The sequence below is a fragment of the Calliphora vicina genome, chromosome 4, assembly GCF_958450345.1.
Source record: "Calliphora vicina chromosome 4, idCalVici1.1, whole genome shotgun sequence".
Classification (NCBI taxonomy): Eukaryota; Metazoa; Arthropoda; class Insecta; order Diptera; family Calliphoridae; genus Calliphora; species Calliphora vicina.
The window spans coordinates 3866183-3880055 of NC_088783.1; the positions used below are offsets into that span (position 1 = coordinate 3866183).

The 13873-nt window shown below is 29.1% G+C and overlaps 1 protein-coding gene across 1 annotated transcript in view; it reads left to right on the forward strand.

The window, feature by feature from the left end:
• tbc (trabuco) overlaps positions 1-12474 on the forward strand; it is a 50047-nt gene extending 37573 nt beyond the window's left edge. The window contains exons 2-10 of the mRNA XM_065508523.1: positions 677-1079; positions 1158-1602; positions 1664-2156; positions 2223-2519; positions 2591-3666; positions 4065-4189; positions 11580-11759; positions 11822-12099; positions 12157-12474. Of these exons, the coding sequence (XP_065364595.1) occupies positions 677-1079; positions 1158-1602; positions 1664-2156; positions 2223-2519; positions 2591-3666; positions 4065-4189; positions 11580-11759; positions 11822-12099; positions 12157-12245 (3386 nt within the window). The 3' untranslated portion in view covers positions 12246-12474. The remainder of the gene's footprint in view (positions 1-676; positions 1080-1157; positions 1603-1663; positions 2157-2222; positions 2520-2590; positions 3667-4064; positions 4190-11579; positions 11760-11821; positions 12100-12156) is intronic.
• Positions 12475-13873: the final 1399 nt, after the last annotated feature.

The window sequence follows — 13873 nt, forward strand, 5'->3', positions numbered from 1 at the left end:
AACTTCAGCGTCGTTGCGCCACCAGTTAACGTTATCCTATCATCCTAATATTTTACACAACGTGTTTCTACAATACATAGAACAATTCTAGAGGAGGGGACGGTCAAAATTCGCAATTTTGTTTTTTTGGAGCACTCTAATGTACCTATATGTATTTCTTTAGCTTAACTCAACAGGGGTTTGGAGACCATTAAGACATTGTAAATTTGATGAGATTTTTTATTAGCTGAAGACAGTTAGAGTGTTTTGTTGTTAAATACTTCTTCTCAAACATTTATGTTTAGGGTATGGGGCTGAAAGTTGGCTCAACGGGTGATGGTCTTTCCAATTACTACAATGAAAAATAAATTACTGCGTTATAGATAGACTCATAAATGAAAATTATGTTATTGTAAATTTATACTTTATTATTGTTGTTTTCATTTTGTTGGTCGTTTTCTGCTTAGCTCAGAGTCTAATAATACTGCTTTTATTTCTCCATCAATTTTAATGACAGCATCGCGTGTCATGGGTCTGTCTATGTGATGAATTCATCACTTTGTTTATTCTATAGAGATGCGTTTTATAAATTGGCTTGTGTCTTACTGTAGTTTTAAGTGTGCACCTAAATATATTTAACCTCCAATAATTTACATATTAATAAATGTGTTTTTTATGTTTTTGTTTTGTTTTCCAGAGACGGATTTTAAGGAGCGTTTAATATCTGCCGTTAAAAAGGAGGTTAAGCAGTTGATGGAAGAAGCTGTTACCAAGAAATATGTACACGAGGAAAGTACTACAGTGACACAATTGTGTGCTGCGGTGGAAGCTTGCTTGAGTCAGGGTTTGAGACGTCGTGCTTTGGGTTTGTTCAAAACTTCATCGACTACAGCTCTGTTGCATAAAATTGCCAAACTTTGCTCAGATGCCGAACATATTAGTAAAATGGTACAAGATATCGAAGCAAATGATCCACACAAGCGTTCGTCCTCGAGTAGTGACAGTTTCAATCGTCCGCCAATGATGAAGAAGGGAAGCAGCAGTTCTGTAACCAGTGCAATGAGTACTAGCTGTTCGAGTGTTTCGTTGGCTTCAATGAAGTGAGTATTTAAATTTATCTCTGGAAACCATTAAAAAAACAATAAAATGTTACTTACAAATCTGCATAACTTTTGCAGATATTTATGGATACGTTTGGCTCTTTATGAAAAACGTTTGGTGAAAATCATTGAATTTCTGGTAGAAAATGCCTCATCTTATTATGAACGTGATTCTTTAGTTGCCGACTCTGATTATGGCTGTATTTTGAGTTCGCTTTTGGTGGGTCCCTGTGCTTTGGAATTTACCAAAGCCAAAACTGCTGATCATTACTGGACAGATCCACATGCCGATGAATTAGTACAAAGACATCGCATTAGTTCGGGCAGGCGATCTTCATCGGTATCCTCAAGAGCGCCAATTATAAATTTCAAAAGAAGCTTAAATACTAGCACAGATGAGGCCAATGCAGGCACCTTTAAATCAATAGCTTCTTGTACAGTTGCCAAAGATTATGTAGAGTCTTTACATCAGAATTCGAGGGCTACCTTATTGTATGGGAAAAATAATGTGCAAGTATTGCCGGTAGGTTTTACCCAAGTTCATTTATATTTTCAGTTTTAGTAATTTGCTTATAAATCCGCAGAAAGATTGCAGCGAGCCCATGTTGGGTTATTTGAGCCTTCATCAACATATACAAACGCTAACCATCAAATGGACTCCCAATCAATTGATGAATGGTTATCAGGAATCAGAAGAAGATGTCGATAAGGAACACTTTTGGGCCTATGCCTTAAACATCAACGTGGACGATATAGTCTATGTGCATTGTCATCAAAACAAGGGAGAAGATAGTGGTGGCACCGTAATCTTAGTCAGCCAGGATGGTTTGCAGCGTCCTCCCATAATATTTCCTGAAGGTGGACATATGCAACAGTTCCTAAGTTGTTTAGAGACGGGTCTCTTGCCTCATGGACAACTGGATCCACCATTGTGGTCTCAAAGGGGCATTGGCAAAATATTCCCTTGGCCTAAAAGTGTACGCAGGCGTATATTGCCCTCTGTAATGGAGTCTTTCGATGAGACCCCCATTGATTATGTTTTTCGTATTGTTAGCAAAAGTAAACACGAAGAATTTGGTAAGAATTAACGCAAATGCATACATATTTAGAGGATTTTAAAAATGATATTCTCTTTGCTTGCAGCGGCTGCTCATTCTATATTGGATTTTGTGCGAAGTACACCACGGCGAGCCCAACTGAGCAGTTGTTCAACAACAGGCAGCAGCGATTGTTCCAGTAAAAGTATTTCCATCGATCAATATCCTTTGGAGTCACCACTACCGCAAACAAATCAAAATGCCAGTATTGAAATGGTCTGCTCTACCATGAAACGTCAAATAATATCAAGGGCATTTTATGGCTGGTTGGCCTACTGCAGGCATTTATCCACAGTACGCACTCATCTATCCGGTTTGGTTAATGGACGCATAACACCAGAAAGTAAGTTGTATTTAGAAAGTAGTTGTTTTAACTTCATAAAAATCTGTAAATATTTCATTGACTTTTTTCAGTGAAAGCTGACGAAGATGGTTTAACGGTTGAAAAGTGGAAGGAATTAAACGAGAACGGTAGGGCTGTCAATGCAAATGAGGTCTTCCGTTTAGTATATTTTGGTGGTGTAGCTCCAGAACTGCGCAAAGAAATCTGGCCCTACCTTTTAGGCCATTATACATTTGGTAGCACTATGGAAGAACGACAGAATTTAGACGAAACCTGCAAACACTACTATGAGACAACAATGAGCGAATGGTTGGCTGTGGACGCCATAGTACAACAAAGAGAGAAGGAGAAAACAGCCAGAGCTGTGGCAAAACTAAGTTCTGGCAGTAATAGTGGTCAAGAGAAAACAGTACGACATGTCGATATAGAAACAGGAGACTTGGAGAATGAAGTCTTTGAAGATATTTCCGATATATCCGATCCTGGTGATTTGGAATTTGAGGAAGATCAAAGAGAACCCTTACAAATGGCCACAACTAGCAGTACAGGCCATCTAATGGTGAAACCTATACCACGAGCCATGAAAACTAGTACAGACTCTGGAAATGTAGATGATACTACCGATGATCTGAATATTGAAGAAGAAGAGCGAGAAGATGCAAAATTCGAACCTCCATCACATTTCTCCAAGGAGGAACCATCTTTAAGAGAAGAATTCTCAGCCAATGTCAATGCAAGTGCTAAAAGTACGCCTTCAACTTCATCTTATGATACCGTAGGAAATGGTTATGTAGAATTAAAACCAGAACAATCAACTCAATTTATAGCTTCCGAAGATATGGATACAAAATCCATACTAAGTCCAGAGTATCTAAGTGCGGACGATATTCAAGAACATTTACATGATGACGTACATGAACAAACCGGAATAGAGCAAGAAGCGTCGGACGAAGAGAAAGATTTAAAAACTGCTGTTATTGTTACAAATGCCTCGGTGGATATTATCAATTGGGAGATCAGTCCCAAAATATCTAGTATGCGTATGTCACCTCTTGAAGAGCTGACCAATCAAACAGTTTTTGATGCTCTGCAGGAGCCCAAGTCTGCCTGTGTATCACCAGCGAGTTCCAATGGTGGTGTTTATAGTGTAAGTCGATACGATATCTCTTTAAATGTTTAAATCCTAAACAGGGTTTAAGCTCTTGGTATGCACGCTACAATCATGGTACCTAATCGAACCATTTTCAAAAAGCTCCAAACAATGTTACAACATTCATTTTCCAAATTGATAAGCACAGTTTACATTGACATATTTAATTAAAAATATTGCACGCAGAGATTTAGTAGAATTAAGTTTATACTTGTTTTGTTAAATTTCAAAATTATATTTTTAACTGCTACAAAATCAGAATTCTTGATCTAATCCTGGTAAATGATTAAATCAAATCCTTGAAAATATAACTTTGAAATTCTACAGACATTTCACTAATACTTTATTTTTATTTAAATTACGTTCTTATTTAATATTCCTTATCTATCTTTCAGAGCGAATTGCTGGAACAATTCGGATTAAACCTGCATCGCATTGAGAAGGATGTACAACGTTGCGATCGAAATTATCCCTACTTTGCTAACGAAAATTTGGATAAATTACGAAATGTTATTTCAACGTAAGTAAAAACCATTAAATTAAAGAGTGGTATTCATTTGTGATCACTCTATTTCAGACCAAAAATCTATTTTTATATGAAAATCACAAAAATTGTTTAATTGTTGATATCTTTGTAAATAAGCGTTTAATCAAGAAAACAAGCTTCATTTCATACAAAAAAAATATATTTTTATATGAAAATCACAAAAATTGTTTAATTGTTGATATCTCTGTAAATAAGCATTTAATCAAGAAAACAAGCTTCATTTGTGATCACTCATATTTCATACAAAAAATCGATATTTATACGAAAATCATAAAAATTCTTCAATCCTTGATATCTATATTTATACGAAAATCATAAAAATTCTTCAATCCTTGATATCTCTGTAAATAAGCGTTTAATCAAGAAAACAAGCTTCATTTGTGATCACTCATATTTCATACCAAAAATCGATATTTATACGAAAATCATAAAAATTCTTCAATTGTTAATATCTTTGTAAATAAGCGGTTAATCAAGAAAACAAGCTTCATTTGTGATCACTCATATTTCATACCAAAAATTGCTATTTATACGAAAATCATAAAAATTGTTCAATTGTTAATATCTCTTCAATAGTTGATATCTCTGTAAATAGGCGTTTAATCAAGAAAACAAGCTTCATTTGTGATCACTCATATTTCATACCAAAAATTGCTATTTATACGAAAATCATAAAAATTGTTTAATTGTTAATATCTCTTCAATAGTTGATATCTCTGTAAATAAGCGTTTAATCAAGAAAACAAGCTTCATTTGTGATCACTCATATTTCATACCAAAAATCGATATTTATACGAAAATCATAAAAATTGTTTAATTGTTAATATCTTTGTAAATAAGCGGTTAATCAAGAAAACAAGCTTCATTTGTGATCACTCATATTCATACCAAAAATCGATATTTATACGAAAATCATAAAAATTGTTTAATTGTTTATATCTTTGTAAATAAGCGGTTAATCAAGAAAACAAGCTTCATTTGTGATCACTCATATTCATACCAAAAATCGATATTTATACGAAAATCATAAAAATTGTTTAATTGTTTATATCTTTGTAAATAAGCGGTTAATCAAGAAAACAAGCTTCATTTGTGATCACTCATATTTCATACCAAAAATCGATATTTATACGGAAATCATAAAAATTGTTTAATTGTTAATATCTTTGTAAATAAGCGTTTAATCAAGAAAACAAGCTTCATTTGTGATCACTCATATTTCACACCAAAAATCGATATTTATACGAAAATCATAAAAATTGTTTAATTGTTAATATCTTTGTAAATAAGCGGTTAATCAAGAAAACAAGCTTCATTTGTGATCACTCATATTTCATACCAAAAATCGATATTTATACGTAAATCATAAAAATTCTTCAATCGTTGATATCTCTGTAAATAAGCGGTTAATCAAGAAAACAAGCTTCATTTGTGATCACTCATATTTCATACCAAAAATCGATATTTATCATAAAATCATAAAAATTCTTCAATCGTTGATATCTCTGTAAACAAGCCTTTAATCAAGAAAACAAGCTTCATTTGTGATCACTCATATTTCATACCAAAAATCGATAATTATACGAAAATCATAAAAATTCTTCAATCGTTGATATCTCTGTAAATAAGCCTTTAATCAAGAAAACAAGCTTCATTTGTGATCACTCATATTTCATACAAAAAATCGATATTTATCATAAAATCATAAAAATTCTTCAATCGTTGATATCTCTGTAAACAAGCCTTTAATCAAGAAAACAAGCTTCATTTGTGATCACTCATATTTCATACCAAAAATCGATGTTTATACGAAAATCATAAAAATTCTTCAATCGTTGATATCTCTGTAAATAAGCGTTTAATCAAGAAAACAAGCTTCATTTGTGATCACTCATATTTCATACCAAAAATCGATATTTATACGGAAATCATAAAAATTGTTTAATTGTTAATATCTTTGTAAATAAGCGGTTAATCAAGAAAACAAGCTTCATTTGTGATCACTCATATTTCATACCAAAAATCGATATTTATCATAAAATCATAAAAATTGTTTAATTGTTAATATCTCTTCAATAGTTGATATCTCTGTAAATAAGCGTTTAATCAAGAAAACAAGCTTCATTTGTGATCACTCATATTTCATACCAAAAATCGATATTTATACGAAAATCATAAAAATTGTTTAATTGTTAATATCTTTGTAAATAAGCGGTTAATCAAGAAAACAAGCTTCATTTGTGATCACTCATATTCATACCAAAAATCGATATTTATACGAAAATCATAAAAATTGTTTAATTGTTTATATCTTTGTAAATAAGCGGTTAATCAAGAAAACAAGCTTCATTTGTGATCACTCATATTTCATACCAAAAATCGATATTTATACGGAAATCATAAAAATTCTTCAATCGTTGATATCTCTGTAAATAAGCGGTTAATCAAGAAAACAAGCTTCATTTGTGATCACTCATATTTCATACCAAAAATCGATATTTATACGAAAATCATAAAAATTCTTCAATCGTTGATATCTCTGTAAATAAGCGTTTAATCAAGAAAACAAGCTTAATTTGTGATCACTCATATTTCATACCAAAATTCGATATTTATACGAAAATCATAAAAATTCTTCAATCGTTGATATCTCTGTAAATAAGCGTTTAATCAAGAAAACAAGCTTCATTTGTGATCACTCATATTTCATACCAAAAATCGATAGTTATACGAAAATCATAAAAATTGTTTAATTGTTTATATCTTTGTAAATAAGCGGTTAATCAAGAAAACAAGCTTCATTTGTGATCACTCATATTTCATACCAAAAATCGATATTTATACGGAAATCATAAAAATTCTTCAATCGTTGATATCTCTGTAAATAAGCGTTTAATCAAGAAAACAAGCTTCATTTGTGATCACTCATATTTCATACCAAAAATCGATATTTATCATAAAATCATAAAAATTCTTCAATCGTTGATATCTCTGTAAATAAGCCTTTAATCAAGAAAACAAGCTTCATTTGTGATCACTCATATTCATACCAAAAATCGATATTTATACGAAAATCATAAAAATTGTTTAATTGTTTATATCTTTGTAAATAAGCGGTTAATCAAGAAAACAAGCTTCATTTGTGATCACTCATATTTCATACCAAAAATCGATATTTATACGAAAATCATAAAAATTGTTTAATTGTTAATATCTTTGTAAATAAGCGTTTAATCAAGAAAACAAGCTTCATTTGTGATCACTCATATTTCATACCAAAAATCGATATTTATACGAAAATCATAAAAATTGTTTAATTGTTAATATCTTTGTAAATAAGCGGTTAATCAAGAAAACAAGCTTCATTTGTGATCACTCATATTTCATACCAAAAATCGATATTTATACGAAAATCATAAAAATTGTTTAATTGTTAATATCTTTGTAAATAAGCGGTTAATCAAGAAAACAAGCTTCATTTGTGATCACTCATATTTCATACCAAAAATCGATATTTATACGGAAATCATAAAAATTCTTCAATCGTTGATATCTCTGTAAATAAGCGTTTAATCAAGAAAACAAGCTTCATCATTCATATTTCATACCAAAAATCGATATTTATACGAAAATCATAAAAATTGTTTATATCTTTGTAAATAAGCGGTTAATCAAGAAAACAAGCTTCATTTGTGATCACTCATATTTCATACCAAAAATCGATATTTATACGGAAATCGTAAAAATTCTTCAATCGTTGATATCTCTGTAAATAAGCGTTTAATCAAGAAAACAAGCTTCATTTGTGATCACTCATATTTCATACCAAAAATCGATTTTTATACTAAAATCATAAAAATTCTTCAATCGTCGATATCTTTGTAAATAAGCGTTTAATCAAGAAAACAAGCTTCATTTGTGATCACTCATATTTCATACCAAAAATTGATATTTATACTAAAATCATAAAAATTCTTCAACCGTTGATATCTTTGTAAATAAGCGTTTAGTCAAGAAAACAAGCTTCATCTGTGATCACTCATATTTCATACCAAAAATCGATATTTATACGGAAATCATAAAAATTCTTCAATCGTCGATATCTTTGTAAATAAGCGTTTAATCAAGAAAACAAGCTTCATCTGTGATCACTCATATTTCATACCAAAAATCGATATTTATACGGAAATCATAAGAATTCTTCAATCGTCGATATCTTTGTAAATAAGCGGTTAATCAAGAAAACAAGCTTCATCTGTGATCACTCATATTTCATACCAAAAATCGATATTTATACGGAAATCATAAAAATTCTTCAATCGTCGATATCTTTGTAAATAAGCGGTTAATCAAGAAAACAAGCTTCATCTGTGATCACTCATATTTCATACCAAAAATCGATATTTATACGGAAATCATAAAAATTCTTCAATCGTTGATATCTCTGTAAATAAGCGTTTAATCAAGAAAACAAGCTTCATTTGTGATCACTCATATTTCATACCAAAAATCGATATTTATACTAAAATCATAAAAATTCTTCAATCGTCGATATCTTTGTAAATAAGCGTTTAATCAAGAAAACAAGCTTCATTTGTGATCACTCATATTTCATACCAAAAATCGATATTTATACGGAAATCATAAAAATTCTTCAATCGTTGATATCTCTGTAAATAAGCGTTTAATCAAGAAAACAAGCTTCATTTGTGATCACTCATATTTCATACCAAAAATCGATTTTTATACTAAAATCATAAAAATTCTTCAATCGTTGATATCTCTGTAAATTAGCGTTTAATCAAGAAAACAAGCTTCATTTGTGATCACTCATATTTCATACCAAAAATCGATATTTATACGGAAATCATAAAAATTCTTCAATCGTTGATATCTCTGTAAATAAGCGTTTAATCAAGAAAACAAGCTTCATCTGTGATCACTCATATTTCATACCAAAAATCGATTTTTATACTAAAATCATAAAAATTCTTCAATCGTCGATATCTTTGTAAATAAGCGTTTAATCAAGAAAACAAGCTTCATCTGTGATCACTCATATTTCATACCAAAAATCAATATTTATACGGAAATCATAAAAATTCTTCAATCGTTGATATCTCTGTAAATAAGCGTTTAATCAAGAAAACAAGCTTCATCTGTGATCACTCATATTTCATACCAAAAATCGATTTTTATACTAAAATCATAAAAATTCTTCAATCGTCGATATCTTTGTAAATAAGCGTTTAATCAAGAAAACAAGCTTCATTTGTGATCACTCATATTTCATACCAAAAATTGATATTTATACGGAAATCATAAAAATTCTTCAATCGTTGATATCTTTGTAAATAAGCGTTTAATAAGGAAAACAAGCTTCATCTGTGATCACTCATATTTCATACCAAAAATCAATATTTATACTAAAATCATAAAAATTCTTCAATCGTTGATATCTCTGTAAATAAGCGTTTAATCAAGAAAACAAGCTTCATTTGTGATCACTCATATTTCATACCAAAAATCGATTTTTATACTAAAATCATAAAAATTCTTCAATCGTCGATATCTTTGTAAATAAGCGTTTAATCAAGAAAACAAGCTTCATTTGTTGTCACTCATATTTCATACCAAAAATCGATATTTATACGGAAATCATAAAAATTCTTCAATCGTCGATATCTTTGTAAATAAGCGTTCAATCAAGAAAACAAGCTTCATTTGTGATCACTCATATTTCATACCAAAAATCGATTTTTATACTAAAATCATAAAAATTCTTCAATCGTTGATATCTTTGTAAATAAGCGTTTAATCAAGAAAACAAGCTTCATTTGTGATCACTCATATTTCATACCAAAAATCGATATTTATACGGAAATCATAAAAATTCTTCAATCGTTGATATCTTTGTAAATAAGCGTTTAATCAAGAAAACAAGCTTCATCTGTGAGCACTCATATTTCATACCAAAAATCAATATTTATACGGAAATCATAAAAATTCTTAAATCGTTGATATCTTTGTAAATAAGCATTTAATAAAGAAAACAAGCTTCATTTGTGATCACTCATATTTAATACCAAAAATCAATATTTATACTAAAATCATAGAAATTCTTCAATCGTTGATATCTTTGTAAATAAGCATATAATCAAGAAAACAAGCTTCATCTGTGATCACTCATATCTCATACCAAAAATCGATATTTATACGGAAATCATAAAAATTCTTCAATCGTTGATATCTTTGTAAATAAGCGTTTAATCAAGAAAACAAGCTTCATTTGTGATCACTCATATTTCATACCAATATTTATACGAAAATCATAAAAATTGTTTAATTGTTAATATCTTTGTAAATAAGCGGTTAATCAAGAAAACAAGCTTCATTTGTGATCACTCATATTTCATACCAAAAAAATATATTTTTATATGAAAATCATAAAAATTCTTCAATCGTTGATATCTTTGTAAATAAGCGTTTAATCAAGAAAACAAGCTTCATCTGTGATCACTCATATTTCATACCAAAAAAATATATTTTTATATGAAAATCATAAAAATTCTTCAATCGTTGATATCTTTGTAAATAAGCGTTTAATCAAGAAAACAAGCTTCACTTGTGATCACTCATATTTCATACCAAAAATCAATATTTATACGGAAATCATAAAAATTCTTCAATCGTTGATATCTTTGTAAATAAGCGTTTAATCAAGAAAACAAGCTTCATCTGTGATCACTCATATTTCATACCAAAAATCGATTTTTATACGAAAATCATAAAAATTCTTCAATCGTTGATATCTTTGTAAATAAGCGTTTAATCAAGAAAACAAGCTTCATTTGTGATCACTCATATTTCATACCAAAAATCAATATTTATACGGAAATCATAAAAATTCTTCAATCGTTGATATCTTTGTAAATAAGCGTTTAATCAAGAAAACAAGCTTCATCTGTGATCACTCATATTTCATACCAAAAATCGATTTTTATACGAAAATCATAAAAATTCTTCAATCGTTGATATCTTTGTAAATAAGCGTTTAATCAAGAAAACAAGCTTCTTTTGTGATCACTCATATTTCATACCAAAAATCGATTTTTATACTAAAATCATAAAAATTCTTCAATCGTTGATAACTTTGTAAATAAGCATTTAATTCATACCAAAAATTGATTTTTGTTATGAAAATCCTAACAAATTAATTAAGAGAAGTAACCCAAAATCGTAAAAAGCTCTGTGTGTTTTATTTTTGATCCAAAATTGATTTTTAGTATAAAAAAATTCTAATAGCTATGAAAGTCTTTATATTTTTAGCGTTTATACAGCCTTTTAATTTTTTATGTTTCAGCTATGTATGGGAGCATTTAGATATTGGTTACATGCAGGGCATGTGCGATTTGGTGGCTCCACTCCTTGTAATATTCGATGATGAATCCTTAACATACAGTTGTTTTTGCAAGCTAATGGAGCGTATGATTGAGAATTTTCCCAATGGTGGAGCAATGGATATGCATTTTGCCAATATGAGGTAATCACTGCATTATAAATAAGAACTGCAAAAAATAATAATTTTATTTTATCAATTTTCAGATCATTGATACAGATTCTGGACTCGGAAATGTATGACCTCATGGATTCAAATGGTGATTATACACATTTCTATTTCTGTTATCGTTGGTTTTTGTTGGATTTTAAACGGGAACTGGTTTACGATGATGTATTTTCCACTTGGGAAGTAATATGGGCTGCCAAACATGTCGCCTCGGGAAATTTTGTATTGTTTTTGGCATTGGCTTTATTGGAAACCTATAGAGATATAATTCTATCGAATAGTATGGATTTTACGGATGTCATTAAGTTTTTCAATGGTTAGTAAATGTTGTTGAATTAATAACTGATTTATAATTGATGGTTTAATATTACAGAAATGGCAGAGCGACACAATGCCCAGTCTATTTTACAGTTGGCTCGCAGTTTGGTGTTGCAATTGCAGATGATTATTGAAAATAAATAAAGAAATTAATAAATTACGAAGTAGTTATTTATATTATACATTTAAACACGTGCATGTAAATTAGATTTATGTTTAGCATAAATAACTTCACAAGTAGAGGCCAAAATCAAAGAAATTAAATTCTTCCTGTAGTTGTAGATCGAATGAGAAACTCTATTGAAAACTTCCAATTTAATTACATATATGATTTTCTTTGTAGTAGATAATTTAAATTTTTATAAATGTTTTCAACCAAAGTAAACTCTTATATACCAAACTAATTAAATTACAATCATTTTTTTGTAGTTTATAAGGAAAGTTATTTATAAAGAAAAGATCCACGATTTTTTTCAGAAAAATCGAAGAATCTCGCTAAGATCCTTGTTAAACAATATTCAATTGAAATGAATGCTGTCATTACTTGTTAAAAATGAATAGTCGAATAAGAAACGATTTGCTCAATTTAGAAATTTGTAAATGGAAGAAATTTACAGTGATTTATAATTATGGCAGCTTTTCATATCAAAATATCAAAAAAGTAAAGAATTTATTTTACAAATCAAATCAAACTGAAAATCTAAATCTTTATACATATTAAACAGAAAAAAATAAGCCAAGAAATAAGATATCAATATCAAAATATAAAAAACCGTACATACAAATAACTATACTTACTGCATTAATAAATCTATACAAAATCCATAATGAGTAAAATTTTACCAATAAACTAAACTACTGAAAATAAAAAGAGAAACTAAAATTCAAAAAACAATTGTAATCCTTGAATTTCGCAACAAAACTTTGAAAATCAATATCCTTAAGAGACTGTTATCTAAATTCCTTTTTATTCTATATCAATGTACTCTACTCTAATTATTTTATTATATAGAAAATACAATATAAAACAAACCAAAAACTTACAACAAAAAAAAAGAAACAAATCTAAATAAATAAATGTGTCCTTGTGTACCTTATAAAACAGAAAAGAAAACTATAATAATTTTTTTATACCCAGATCTTTAAATATTTATTGTTGCATATTTTTACATACATACCTAAATTTACTTACATTTTTCCCATTTCACAAAATAACAATTTGTGTCAATTTGTTTCATTTGTTAGGTTAATACTTATTATCTTTAAAATATATTTATTTATACACAAATTGTTTTTTTATTTTTTTACATGTATTTAACCTTTTATTGTAACTATTATGTAAACTTACATACATTTATATGTAAATATTTATGTATGTTTATGTATTTATTATTATTTTCTTCACATGAATCGTAAAACAAAAAGCAGTTACTTAAAATTAGTAAATTTTTAAATAAATAAAAAAAAAGAAAAACTAGAAATAAATTGCAGTTTTATTAGATTTTAAAGTTTTCAGATAAATTCATATTCATTTGGAAATAAACTGAATGATGAAGATAAAGTTTTATATTTGAAATGTTTTCGTAAATTTCATTCACAATTTAAATTAAATCCTCAATAACTCTGTATATAAGTGTTTAATTATAAAATAAATTTCTTTTTAAATGTTGTAGGTCTCAATAAATGCTTTAAAACCCTACTTGGTTGGTTGAATATGAAGAGTTTTATGGGAATCTTTTCCAATGGTCTACATCGGAAGCAGAATGCACTGT